The sequence below is a fragment of the Balearica regulorum genome, chromosome 1 (assembly GCF_011004875.1).
Source record: "Balearica regulorum gibbericeps isolate bBalReg1 chromosome 1, bBalReg1.pri, whole genome shotgun sequence".
Taxonomy (NCBI): domain Eukaryota; kingdom Metazoa; phylum Chordata; class Aves; order Gruiformes; family Gruidae; genus Balearica; species Balearica regulorum.
The window spans coordinates 95,838,788-95,853,730 of NC_046184.1; the positions used below are offsets into that span (position 1 = coordinate 95,838,788).

At 40.4% G+C, this 14,943-nt stretch overlaps 1 protein-coding gene across 4 annotated transcripts in view; it reads right to left on the reverse strand.

The window, feature by feature from the left end:
* Nucleotides 1-14,499, reverse strand: part of CBLB (Cbl proto-oncogene B) — a 129,439-nt gene extending 114,940 nt beyond the window's left edge. For 2 of the 4 annotated variants that reach the window (XM_075767302.1, XM_075767293.1), the window contains exons 1-3: nucleotides 14,342-14,499; nucleotides 13,094-13,252; nucleotides 3,746-3,996 (exon numbers count right to left, since the gene is read on the reverse strand). In XM_075767302.1, the coding sequence (XP_075623417.1) occupies nucleotides 3,746-3,996; nucleotides 13,094-13,252; nucleotides 14,342-14,494 (563 nt within the window). In that variant the 5' untranslated portion in view covers nucleotides 14,495-14,499. Of the gene's footprint in view, nucleotides 1-3,745; nucleotides 3,997-13,093; nucleotides 13,253-13,835; nucleotides 14,272-14,341 lie in introns of those variants that run through there. The other 2 variants (XM_075767311.1, XM_075767321.1) reach the window with 2 other exon arrangements.
* Between the last annotated feature and the right edge of the window lie 444 nt (nucleotides 14,500-14,943).

Genomic DNA, 14,943 nt, shown 5'->3' on the forward strand with positions numbered 1-14,943 from the left:
TCCTCTTGCCATCTTCATCTGCACTGACCACTACTTAAGAAATATCCATTTTTCATCTTATCTTCCTCTTCTGCAATTCCACTTAAAAACAAGCAGCCAACTAACTTTGGCTGAACCAAGCAGCATTTAAGAGATTATACTGGTTTTATACTTTTCCTCTTCTCCTCATATAAAGGGCATACAGCAGAAGGCATGCAATATTAAAAGAGAAAATGAACAAGTTCCATCTCAAGACGTATTCTTCCAAGGACACAATTTACAGGTAAGCACAGAAAGCTCACACTTGTCTCCATTACTAAGAAATGGTTGTGTTGGCCCTGAAGACCATGTCCAGCATCTTCAAAGAATCCAAATGTAATCTCCCCATTGCCACTTTATTCCTCCTCTAGTCTTATTATTGTAACTTATGTGCTTGATTTCTACACCTGGCTAACATATTTATCTGAAAAAACTGCCAGCCTACACAGTTTTTATTTTTTCTGAATGTATAGTTCTGGAATGCAGCAAGACAAAAGTTAGTTTGGACTTCACAGAAATGATGCCTTCTGGCTTTAGTCTACTTCCCAATAAACAAAGGGCGGGGTGAGGAAAAAAACAACCACAAAACCCCAGACCCTCAGAGATACAGAAAGCTGTTTAAGAAGAGTAGATGTACCTGAAGTAGTAATTTTAATAAGCCTATATTAATAGCCTTTAAAAAGTTAAATCTGTGACAAAAAATATCTTTAAATTACTTCATGCATAGAAAAACTTCTGTGCAGCCTATATCTAGTACAGTTTACAGAATTTATTGAACATCACCTCTTACTTCATTAAGCAAGAAGACTATGAGAGGACATAATTTTACACTAGACACCACACCCAGAAGGTAGATGCAATTCATATACAATAAACAAAGTTGCAAGCCATACGTTCTCTGCTTAGCCAGACTCATCCCACAGAGTACAGAAAGACAGCACCAACTACTCTTAAAACAGCTACTATATGCATTTGACATGCAATACAGGATAGAGAGGCAGCACCATCACAGTGTAAGCTTTTGTTGTAGCCATTTGTACATAATCTGACTGGCACACTACCTTCTTTCATCCACAGGATCTTTGAGAACTAAAATTCATGACAAATTCTTTAGAACAGAGTAATCTTGGTGTCATCAGGCAAATAAAGTCACATGTATATTGGCATTGATGGTTCCTAAATGTACCATCACTGCAGAAGTTAAAAGATTATTCAATAACCGTAATAGGTTAAAAGTATACCAATCAAATACATATACAGAATGTTTCCAAATGCAGCCAGTTTCTCTTTTACATGATGACCTTTCATCCAGAAACCACAGAGACACTAACAGAAAACAAAACAAAAATGTAAGATTGAAAACCACAGAAACTGGCCAGGTGTCAACATGAGAGGATTTTGGCTTGCCTTTTTTAAAATTGACTATACTTGAATTTGACAGTCATTTTAGAAACATCTTCAAAAACACTTATTTAAATGATCACTCCTACGTTGGCACTATAACATTTACAAATAACATACTTAGGTTCATGCAGGCATATCTGGAAGCAAAGAAGCTCAAAACATAACAGCTTCTTTTACTAACTTACCAAGAATTAACATGATTAAGTATGTTGAAGCACTGCAAAGCAAACAGGTACCTAGTCATAGCACTCAGCAAACAAGTATACCTTCCTTCAACTTTAAACTAGGACATGCATGCAGATAAAACATCACCAGTAGACGAAAGAGGGTGCACTGTAGACACAAAGATGTAGACTTTAGCTTATAATGGCACGAGGCACAAACCGCTGAAACAATGCTTATGTTCTTTTTTTTTTTTTTTTAAGCATTCCGACATACAGTCAGAATGCAATTTGTATAGGAAACACAACTAACAATTTTAGCAAATGAGAAATATTTCTATTGCACTCCTTTCCTCAAGCTTCAAACTCTACCAGTCAGGCAAAATAATACAGTTATCACCTTCTGAAATACAAATTTAGAGAGCCTGACGCAGTTACTGTGATTCCAGCTCACTTCATTACTATGTTTTGTTTTAAAATCCCTCCCCTCCAATCATCTCACAAGAATGGCCCAAATAAATGACAGTAAATATGCTAACCGCAACTTCTTCAACAACTGTTTGCTTCACAAAAGATATCCTTGTATCACCACTTAATTTCCTGCATAAGGGTAACAGTTAGTAGACAGCGTTTGAATGACTGTACAGAGCATATAGCAGGCTTTGAAAAAGTGACACTAAAACTGGCTTTAATTTATTGCGAACTGTAAGCCAAACCGTAAGTAAATGCGGGTTTCAAACAACATTGGGAAGTCAAAATAAAACCTGTTTACATAATGCAACCATTTACGTTGAATTTCCCTTACCATAAAAAGTTCTTATTTCCTCTGCAACGCAACAACTTCTGTACATACAACTAATGGGATATTAAAAAGAGAACCCATAGGCACAGTGCTGAACAATTCTTCCAGGGGTTCTCTAAGAATGCATCTATAGCGAAAACGTTCCTTTACATACTTATGAATTCAAACACAAAAAACATTCATCAAGATCCTTACTCATCACTAAAATAGTTCAAACAGTGTATTTTGCTCCTCTTAGGCAAACTGTTCCAATTGAAGCAATATTTACAATTGGACAGTCTTTACATACAAAAAAAAAAATCCTTAGACATTAAGCAAGCTTCAGACACCCTATCAAGCACAGGAGACTACCACAGTATTCTGAATAGCTATAATCATTGCTGAAGATCTGGAAGAAACATATGTATAAATCAAACATAACAGCAGTGACATTTACAAGAATGTAGACATTTCACTGCTTCTACCAACACTTTCACCAGCTGTAAAATTATACTGCAACCCTGCTTCTGAGCTCAGGTGCAGACAGAATGGCAGGGATTCAATCCTCCATTCACTTCCTCTCTATCTCCCACTCCCCACTACCTCCTTTAAAAAGGAGAGAGTCTGGAAACAGCATCATATCTTTTATTTGAATAGATTTAAAGATAGGGCACACATGGCAGAGTCTAACTGCCACAGCACTGCTGTACCCCTTCCCAAAACAGAACTGTAGATTTTGCACATTTCTTGAAATATACTTTTTAAAATATTAGGTAATAAAATCAAATACTAAAAAACTTTTCACTCATTGCCAAGAGAACACATAAAGTGGACATTAATCCCTGTTATTAAAACTGAACCATGGCAAATCAGGAATCTATTAGGTTTCTGAAAAGGCTTCTCAGCACCAAACTAACATTATCATCACCTTATGCTAACATCACACAATATCTCAAAAATGTGAATATTGTTTTGCTCCATCTCATCACTTATGAAAGCTCTAAGTCATTATCCATCATGCCCTCCACAGTTTTAAGAACTGGTGTAGGGAGGTCAAGATCAATCCAAGTAACAGTCACTCTCTTTCTGCCAGAGGAAAAACTACATATTGTGAGGCCCTGTGAACAAGTAATTACAATGAAATGAATGTTTTATAAAGGAAACACACTTGGTTTTAAAGGTCACCAAGTGACAGAGAAGAGCACACAGTGGAACAAATCCAGCAAATTACTGATTGACCTGCAGGGTCAATGAATCCAAACAATAAATATTTCTGCTCTTTAAATAATTAAAAATGTCAAAACACAATGGCTGCAGACAAACTGCGTTAAGAATGCAGACAGGCCAGACAATCTACTTCATATTTAAATATTTCACTCACCTGTCCTGTGACTGCTCCTCATACATTCTTTCCTTTCCTTCTTTGAAGAGTCTTATAGCCCGTTTCGATTTCTTTATGAGACTGTCAATGTAGATTTTAAAATACTCATTCTCACTGAGTTGTGCAAGTTTCTGGTTGTCATCATATTTGCTCAGTATAAGTCGCAAATGTTGATAAGTGTCAGGTAAAATATCAAGTATGTAAGGTGGGCTGTTTTTGAGTTGAAGTTTTGGGTTTTGACACAATCTCACCTACAAACAAAAACAAAAGAATGTAAAAGAAATACATTGGGGCAAAAAATGATCTGACATCTTAAAATGAATAGGTGTAAGCATAATTCTCTAACCTCAGGCACAAAGAATTAAATCCTACTTCATTTACATTCCATGAAATCCCAACATAGTCTCTAATGTCAAAGGATGTAAAATTTAACTTAATCCCGTCATATCTATAAAAAGCAAAACAAGCTTACTTACATAGTTTGGGGTTCTGCTTTTAAAGTAAGAATGTCTTCACCTGCCTACGATATGCTAAGGAGTATATTATCAAAACACAGTACACAACTAATGCTGAGAGCAGTAGTTCCGTACACATGTGTTTGCTGCAGGTGAACTTGAACTTCCCCATGGATGTTTAAATGTCTGCTAAGAACCAACCTTATAAAGTACCTTGTCATCTGCTGGCTCTCTCTTTTCTCTATCCAACAATAGTACCTCTTAGAACCTACAGAAATTTAAAGTTTGAGAGGTCTACACATACAAAAATGTTCTGAATGTTGCCAGTGGTTCAAAAGCTATTAGCTATGATAGACAGAAATTAAGTCACTCACAAACAGCTATCATAAACCAGGAAACAAAACATTATAAACTCAATGTCTTCCAATTCATGGCTATAATAAAGGTAGCATCTTAACAGACTTGGAATCATCACATTCCAAAATGGCACAAAAAATAATTGAATAATATATATTACTTAAAAAGAATAAGCTTTAGATGAATTGAACACCTTTAATTGAATCTGCTCTCCACCGGAAATGTTTCTGGAAGAAGGTGGTACTGGTTTTGTTTCTTCAACATACACGAGGTTAGAGTAATTACCTCTTTGCTACCTAAATTCTCCGGTAGTTTGTTCTGTCTTGATCTATCCTAGAAAGCAAAAGGGATCAAAACTAAAGGGTAGTTTTTGAGTGCTACTGAGTTGAGCTATCCAGGCTCAGCTAAAACGCTGCAGATGGACACATTCTAGACATGTGTGTGCAGCTGTACATATGCAAATACTTATGAAAAAATTAAGTCCATGTGGTATAAAAGTTTTATAGGTATCATTTGGAGATCACCCCATTATATATTAGTGACTTTGACATTCTTTTGAGGTAACTAACGAGGTTGTAAAAACATCTTAATACTGCTGAAAGCAGACTCCTATTCCTACTAATCTATCAAAAAAGTGCAGTCTTGCGCATTTCTGAGGGCGGGAAACAAACTTGGATCCTGTAACACTCACCTCTCAACTCAAAGCTATATTGCCATTGCTGACCCCTCCTTCAATTTCTAGACCTACACCATCAAGAAATTCACTGCCGTAAGACCATAATGCACCACAAACAACAAACCAAACACATAATTGATTTTATCCTCTGAAACACGCACACTAAAACAACCAGGCAATTAGAATTAGGTAATTGGCATCATAGTTAGAAAAGTAGAGATAGAAGAGCTTGACAAGAGTCAAGCACTAACAAGTTGTAAAAAAGTATAGCACCATTAGAACAGTGCAAACTCGTAACTGCTATAGAAATGTTAATGCCGTTCAAAAACAATATTTAAAACATGACATTTGCAATAGCTCCCCTCATTTCACTGTTCCATTGTTACTTTAGTAATTTCTATTATTCTTTCACCTACTAGACCAATTAATGGATCAGGAACCCTTCTGATGTGTTGTAAAACAGACAGTCCCTCCCACAGAGAAACCTACAATCTTAGTAGGAAACAAAAAGACAGCAGATGGATGCAGGCAAATATGAACACAGGAACACTGTTCAACATACTGAAGAGAGGTTCAAGGCACTAGCAGTTAAGTACTTCTAGATATAAACAGAAAAGAAAGATTTCAAGGCAAGTTTTAAAATTATTTAGTGGCTCATAAAGAAATTCCTCCTAAGTTGAGGAAGAAGCGGGAAGGAAACGAAATTAAAAAAAAAGTAAACCATAAAGATGTTTGGTCATCTCTTCATCAGGTGACAAAGTCTGGAACTGTAATCCATAACTGCAAAAGTGAGACAGCAAGACACTTTGCAACTGAAAATAACTTGTTTATATTTTATGTGACAAAGAAAAGGTAATCAGGATAAAGAAAAGGACAACACGGTCCAACTTGTGGGTTACGAGATGCCTGGAGCCGCATTCTCAAAGAATAAAGGCTGGATATGATGGCATTCTTTCGAGGTCAGACAAGCAAAGCTGAACTTACTGATATACCAAATAGCAATGCCTGGATGACAGTTTTAGGTGAATCGATTGACACAGAAGGTTGTATTTGTCTGAGAGTCACATCTCAGTCTGAAAGATTCAGACACAACTTTTAAAAGAGCAGTTCAAGTAAAGGAGTTGCCCAAGTGAAGGCAGGATGATGGTATCACCCCAGAAGATCAAGAAAGGAACTAACAAGAAAGACAAAGGAGATTAAACATTTGCTTTTAGTTACGCTGAAGTTAAGCTGACAGCTAGAATTCTTTAAGGAGATTTCAGAAACATGAGCAAAGAATTTTACATGTGTAGACAGATCTGAAGATCATCCACGCAGAGACATACATGAATTTCTTTTTGTCAAAGACTTAGAAGAACTGGAATTCCAAAGACAGAAGTGAAAACCTGTATGAAAAACGTAGACATTTTTCATCTGAACTTTTGTTCGCTGATTTCTGATTTTGTGAAAACTTGTCACAAATCAGTATCACTAATTAGGCATTATAGCTTTCTGAAGCAACAAGCACAAGGGGAAAAAAAAACAAAAAACAACTTAAAAGAGGAAAATATTTATTCAGGGAAAAAATTCAGCAATGAGAGCAGACCACAAGCAGAGAAGGCTGCAATCATTTTGAATTGCTTATTTATCCTAACTTAAATCTCATCATCAAAGAATTCTCTTTCTGAAGTCTATCTTTTTGATCAGATGTGCCAACAAGCAGAATATAAGTGGTTTCATATCTATCAGAAATATCATTAAAAATATAAAAACAAGAGAAAAAAGCAAATTTTTATGCTGTTTGGTGTATTTTCAACAGTCAGTCCATTCAACTGTACCAAAGGAACATCCAGTTATAAAGAAAAATTAGTTTCTCTTTCAGATGTTCTAGCAAGTCTTCTTCAGTCCAGTATCATTACATACAGTCATACACATATCAAAACAGGATCCTGTGGTCATCACGGTTTACAAGGCTTCACCTTCTGCTGCATTTATAAAAACAGCACTTTACTAGAACCTTTAACTCCAGAACAAGCCTTTATGAAAGTCATAGAAAAATTCTTCTACAGTACAACTCAATTAGTCTGATGCATTCTCATTGAAAAAATGCTAATATTTAGTTCAAGTCACTGATCCAGTGAAGTAGTACAAGACTTTCTTCACTTTATAGGTTACACAAGGTTTCAGTCCAAAGGACATAAGTTTGTAAAGAGATGACTGGTAAACCATATGGTTTCCAGAGCCAAGATGTCCTGACACATACCACAGCAGGTCACAATTAAAAGCAAGCAATAAAAAATTACATCTGCTGACGCAAAAGATTTACCAAAGTACCAGAAGTGGCGCACATACCTTTCTTCAAAAGAAAACAGAACTCAAAGCAAAACAACAACAACAAAAAAACCCCAAACCAAAAATAAAGACCTCCATATTGCACTTTACAAAGCAACCCCCACCAACACTTTAGGAGCGGACATGAATCATATCACTCTGTGATTTGTGTATTGTTATGACTGGAAGTAAGCATGTATATATTTAGCAAGCATTCAGTCTAAAAAATGAAAAGCAGTCAGTCAGCAAGTTAGTAAGAAACATCTCTTATTGAGATAAACTGAGACAAAGCTAAGCTCCTTTCACTACCTCACAGGGTAAATCCAAGCATTTACTCCAGAATCACTGAAACAAAGTGCAATTCTAATTGTGAAGAACTAAGGTATCACCCTAATCTACCAGAAACAGATTTTGAAACAGTTAACTCTGGAACTTCCAGACAAGCTTACTCTAGTGACTATGGAGAAAAATCTCAACCCCCTCTTCCCTCCTCTCCTCCCCCCAAACAAAATAAATACCACTACTCATAACATTTTTGAAGATATTTGACTTAAATTATAAGGCATTACTTCATAGCATCTTCAGAGATGAGAGTAATGGATGCCTATTGTACTTAGACAATTAATTTCTTTCACAAAACTGTATCTTCTATTCACTTTTTAAAGCAAACAATATTTGAAAGCCCTGGACTCATTTGACAAAGGAACTTTTGTTCAAGCAAAGTACAGCAGCCCTAACACAATCTGTTTAAACACCTAATGCTAGTCAAAGACAATACAAGGAAAGTAACACAGCTAAAACAGAGTAAGTATCTAATGGGTAGGACATCCGCTAAACACTGTTTTCAGCTGCAGTGGATGGATTAGAACAATCAGGGCACCAGTGCTCAACTTCCAAAACTATACTTCAAAATCGTCTAGTAAATGAGTATCTTTTGCCATGCAATACAAAAAAGTCAAAGTATTAAAAAAACACCTTGACACACCACAGACTGCATAAAGGTAGCTCTGCAGTAAGATACCATAACAATTCTCCAGAAAACCACAACACACGATGCTACCAACAATGAATTCTGAAGAACTTAATCAGGAAAATGGATTAAATCTGAACATTATGCTGCTTCATCATCTATTTCTTCCCGCCAGAAATTACCTTAACTGCAATGCATTTTATTTTCCACAGAAAGATGGGGTTTCTTTCTGAAAGAAGCCTTCTCGTCAAAATATAAGCAGAGGTGATCGATCACCGATCTTTTCAGCTGACAATGCAGTACGTGCCTGTTCAACAGCTACCACACTGCAACTGGGCCAAATGCTTCCATACTGGAGGACTGAGCAAGAACAATGCTGATGCTACATACGCACAGGACAGCTGACTTTAGAGGGTCATTTATACTTTCTTCTGACAAGAAAAAGAAAAGCTTCCATTCCTCTGTTTGAATTTTTACTGTTTTTCCACAACCAGTGTACACAGGACACAAAACTTCCATCAACTTTGACTAAGTAATACAATGAAGAATACCATGGTTATGATCAATTACTGTCTTTTCTAGATCCTTTGTGAAACAATGACATTTAATTGACTTGGAAGGTTGCACATTAACGTAACAATTACATAAAGTGTTCCAAAGAATAATGAACGCACACACACAGTTTCAACTACGGTGCTCTGTATACTCACTTAGATGCTATTGGAAACTTGGATGCTGACAAATGTTAATTTAAAGAAAACCTCATTACTAAGTTACGGAGGTAATACAGCTTTTACTAAGTCAACAGTATGAGCTTTGGAGACATGCTCTAATTTGCTCTTAGGTAATTATTAAATAGCAAATCAAATTGCCATCCCCATTTATACAATCAGAATCAAACAACTGGGTGGGCTATGACAGAGCGCCCAAACAGTTTAAACACTACTGTTAATCTTTACAGTAGAAAAAAATAATTATTTTCAGGCCCAGTGCACGAGTACTGAAAAGTGACTGAAAGATGCTGAAATATTCCTGTTTTAAAAAAATCCTGTTCAGAATGTGTAACAATTTTATCCGCTTGAAACCCACAATAGAAAAGTGTGCACAATAGTGCTGCCGACTCTAAATAGCCCGAGCAGTAAACTAACTCAACTACTCCCATGTTTACATAATAGACATTCTCTCCCAAACTTGTTCTCAAGATAACCATTATCTTCTAACAATACACAGCTAGTTTCTAGGTTTTAAAAACATTACGTTTAAATTTTCGCAGAAAAAATAACCTATGTAAGTTATGCACAGTTTAAAGGAAGACCTAGAGTTATATGTTAACACTATTTATTTATTTATTTACAGGAGATAAACTTTCTAAAACACATATCATGCTTTAAAAATAGTAATTTGCTTGCTAGAAGTTCAGAGATATATGGTCAGATTGCTTATACAATGCAAGCACTGGAAAGCAGGGCTAGCCTTCCAAACCATAAAAGGAATATTATCCTTTGCATTGCAAAGGAATTAAACAAAATATTTCTGGTTCTTAATGGTAAAGCTACTGTTTACCCATGAGAAAAGCAGCAGGGAAACTGGACATTGATGCTAACTTTGATGACCCTCTAATAATGCGGTTAGTATTGAAAATTCATATAAAAAAAGACATACCAGGAAACCTCAAAAAGTACAGATCCCACTGGATGAAGTATAAAAAGAAGGATACAGATTTAAGATATACAGATAGATAACAATTCATATTCACTGATTACTTACAATAAGATTTTTTTTATTTGTTGTTTTTAATTCCCTGCAAGTATGTTGCTTATACCAACTTTTACAAGCAGGGCTCTAACCAGGAGCAGTATCCCAACATTCTGTCCTGATAAAGAACTCTCTCCAAATCCTTGATTTTTTCAAACTGGTAACGTAAGTTTAAAGTGAAGACACTTAAGCAGAACTGCAACCTTCTGCCTATTCTAACAGCTAAAGCATCAGCCCATAAACAACAGACATTACCACGAAGTCTGAACAATTCCAAAGCACGACATACAACCCATTCTAAATAGAGAAGTTTGCATGGTATCCAAGTAGTCAGAACTTTTACATACACCATATAACCACTCTTATAGTATAGTTCTTATAGAGTAGCAATATTTGTAGTATCGGTTAATCCCTTATTATTGAAAACAAATATTCATACAGAACATCTCATCTGCCAAAGGAGGAAATTGCAGAAAGACATGAAAGAAAGGTAAAGAATGACAGTTTAAAGAAAGAAAGAAATGTAAACCAGAAATTATTGAGCTCTGCCCCTAGTTTTTAAGGCTGCTCATTTTTCATCCTTTGGTCAAGATAACAGCTTTGCTTTGTTTCCATTCTCCCTTTCCCTAACATCTTCAGAATGGGAGAAAACTTTAGCTACCTCATTGCAGCAAAAAGATGGCTATAACAGCTATTATAGTTAAAGAATAAACAAGGGTAATGACTGCTGTTACAACAAGCAAAATAGGCCTCAAAGGCCACAATCTTACCATGGGTGGCACCCCACCGACTTTGCAGAGCCTACCACCTTCACTAGGCATTAATTTGATCAGTGACCCACCACAGAAATCAGTCACAGGACACACTCCAGAAATGGTATTTGAAACAACAGTCAATCAAGCAGGTTTCTATTTCCGATTTTAATCCCTGGTTTTGATCTAGGCAGAGGAGAAAATGACCTTCCTGTGCCTACTACTACATAAGGTTAAGAAACTTAAATTTGTTTGCCAACATACTAAATTTGCTCAAATACATCCTTTCACTGTAAGTACCAAATGCTAAAAACTCAAGCAGCAAGCTACAGCATTCTCACACTATGACATCATCCTGTCTGGTATACTTTAATATAATTTGGAAATAAAATTTGATTAAATGAGAGCAGCTTAAAGAGGATACATTAAAGATCCAAACTGAGGACACTTATCCAGTAAAATGAAAAATAAAGCACAGCGCAATGCCCAGCCTTTCCAGTGACTTCCACAGAACAGGCCTTACTGGCTGTTCTGATGCTTCGTTGTAATACTGACAAATACAGTTATCCTATATTAGCTGAGTAAAAGCAATCCACAAATCCAAGCAATGGGGTTAAGATTTTCTGGTGACTCTGAATATACAAACCAATCAAGGGACAACCTAATCATATAGATTTGTAAATGGCCTGACACGTGGGGAAATTAAGCTATACATTCCCTACATGGTTTCAACAACAATGAACCAGATTCCTGGTTTCCAAGCCAAAAAACTTCCTCCTACTGAAGAAGAGTGCCTACTTCCACGTATTTAAACTTGCAGTTCTTACTACAAGATGCTCATTGTTTACAGCATCCTGATCATTAACAGGGAAATGTCAACAAAGTCTTTGTGATAATAACCATTTCTATCAAGGCTAGTTTTTAAGTTTATAATCATCATCAGAAATATTGGTGGAAATACAGATGCTATTCTTGGAGCATCAAAAAGAAGAGGACACAAGGACTCAATCAAATACTTAGAAATTACCACTTGTCAGGGCATATTACATGAAATAATCTCCACCATGTCAGTGTAACTACTCAGGAACTTTAAGAAATGTTAAACATTTGCATTTTACAAGAGCCACAGGGAAAGCAAAGGGTTACACTAATTAATGAAGAATCCCTGAGTTAAAAAGTCATAACTCTCTTGCCACTCAGACCCAAGGCTAACAGGTAGTAATGCTCACTCCCCAGCAGTTTCAAGAGGAAGCTCTAAGTATCACCTCATGTGCAAAAGAGAGTGCCTTCATCTCCGGTTCCTACTACTGGTAAGGAACTCTCCTAGCTAATCTACCATCCTACAAGCTGTTATTTTGTATAATACTAAACAAAATATGTGTGGCTGATGCAGAGAACTGTAAGATCTAAAAAACTATAGCCTATCCTCCCCACTTCCTGAAAAATGAGTTTCAGGACAGTGTATTTCTAGTTTCAAAATGAAGAGTAGAAGTACTTAAAAATCATTAAAATGCAGAACACACACTTAAAAGTTAAGCGTGCCATACTAATCTGTTTACTAAACTGACAAGAGTGACATCCCCCAGTCCCCACGCACATTCCTAAAAGCACAAACGTATCTACGTTGCCATCATGAGCAAGTCTCACAGGACGATTAGCTTAACTGAAGTTTCATACTTCAGAGGTCTTGTTTGCAGACTAACAGTGTGATCCAACACGAAACACACAGAATATGTGATTACAAGTCTAAGTTAAGCAGCTTTTCGTTAGGACAGCTCTTCAAGTTTGAGTCATTTTAAAGCATCTGAAATTAACGATAGCCTAAGGCAAACACACACATTTGTTTTCCCTCCACAATGTAGATTAAAAAAAAACACTGCCAGAGGCCATAAGAAGGGGGAAAGAAAAAAAAAAAAAAAAAAGACAAATGGTGCTTAAATAGCCTAAAACCTAAGTCCCCTTACTTCCCGAGGCACCCGCAGCACAGCAGCCAGAGCTGCAGGAAGGCACCGTTTCTCCGTGCGTACCCATTTAAATAGCCCCATTCTTCCCTGTGCGCACCCAGACACTCACCACTTTGTCCATAAGCTTCCAGGTCTTCTCCACAGTCCTCCGGTCGGCAGCTGCCTGCTTTGGGGGGCCCACAGCATCCTGAATGGCATCAATGAAGCCCAGGATCCGTCCCTTGCGCGGGTTCCGGCCGTTCAGGGAATTGGCCATCTGGGAGCCAAGCTGGCCGCAACGACAGAGAAACGCACACGAGACTCACAAGGTGCTCCGAAAACATCTCGTCATAAAACTGGCCGCAGCCAGTGAGGTAACACTTCCTTCTTCACAGGCAGGAAAGGGCAAGACCAGGGCATGTTTAGGAACAAGTTTAACTTTTCATGACAAACAGCGTAAACCCACCTGGCCCGAGTTTACACTGGCAGAAGCGATCCCGGATTTATTGTCAACACCAACAGGCGGGAGGGGAAACCCACGCACCCACCCACCCGCCGGCGGCGGCGGGGCCCTGCCGCGGCTGCCCGAGAGCCCGGCCCACCCCGCGCCCAGCTCCTCTGCCCCCGCCGGACCCCTCGCTCCGGCGGCCGCGGACCCCACCGTACCGGCGGGCAGCGGGCACATGCCCGTCACCAGACAACAAAAGCGGAAGACGCGCAGCGGCCGCGGCGTAGGGGGGAAAGGAGGAGGACGGGGGCGCAGGAAAGCAGCGAAGGCAGCAGGCAGAGATCCGCAAGGCACGCGAGCGGCCAGGCAGCGGGGGCAGGGGGCAGGCAGGCAGGGACCTCGCTCCCGGCGCACGCGTACGTACAGATCAGCACCGCACAGCTTTGTGCCAAGAGCCACAGGAGCCGCCGAGAAAAGCCAGGAGCAGGCGGAGCGGGGGGGGGGGGAAGGCTTCTCCCGGGGCGGCGGCGCGGAGCGCAGGCGAAGCGTCTCGTCGGACGAGGCTTTCCTCCCTCCGGCGGCGGCGGGCTTCACCGCCCCGGGAGGCAGGCGGAGCGCATCCCGCGCCGCCGCCCGCTGCCTGTCCCGGCCGCCGCGCTGGGGACGGCCGTCGGTGATCGCCGGGTCCACGCACACGCCGGCCGCCCCGCGGGACTCTGCCCTGTGGCGCTGCTGCTCCGGCTGCCGGTGGCGGGCGGCCGCTGGCCCGCAGCGAAGCATGGGGAGCTACTGCCCCGCCGCCCGCATCGCCCTGCCCGTACCACAGCCCAGCCCGCCCGGTGGGTGGGTATGTGCGCGCGTGTGTGGAGAGAGAGAGAGTCCTACAGACACATGCAAGAGAGAGATATATAGATATATATGCACACGCACAGGTCTGTATGTGGCACCGCTCGCAGCCCCCGGCAGGCTATGGTCTCCCCTCACTCCTAGAAAGTGAGGCTGGCTCCCCGGCGGCAGCGGCCCCGCTCCTGCTCCCGCCCCCTCCCCGCGGCGCTCTGGCGGCCGCTCCTCTCCTCGGAACATGCCCACCCCCAGGACAACACTCAGCCCCGCGCATGCGCCCCGGGAGGAGAGCGGGGGAGGGCAGGCGGCAACGGCGGGGAACCAAGCCCCCTTCTCAGAGGCGGGAGCCACCTCCTCGGAACAGCCAATCAGAGGAGGAAATTGGATTTGCTTGACGTGCCCACCAGCAAGTGAGCGTGGAGCCGGGAACGGGGTGGGGCGTGTGGCTGGGAGAAAGCTTCGGAGATGGGGAGGGGGCTGGCAGGAGGGCGGGGGGGCTGGCAGGGTTGAGAGTGATAGGAGAGCTGACCAGTGGTTGAGCTCGGGAGGGAGGGAGGTGGAGTTTCCGGTCCCGCCCTGTCAAGCTTGCCCGCCTGCTTGGGGTGTGAGGGGGCCGCTTGAGGCCCCTCGGGGGTGAGGGGACGCGGGTGGCACCGGCTGTGAGTGGGACCCTGAAGTTGTCCCTGGCT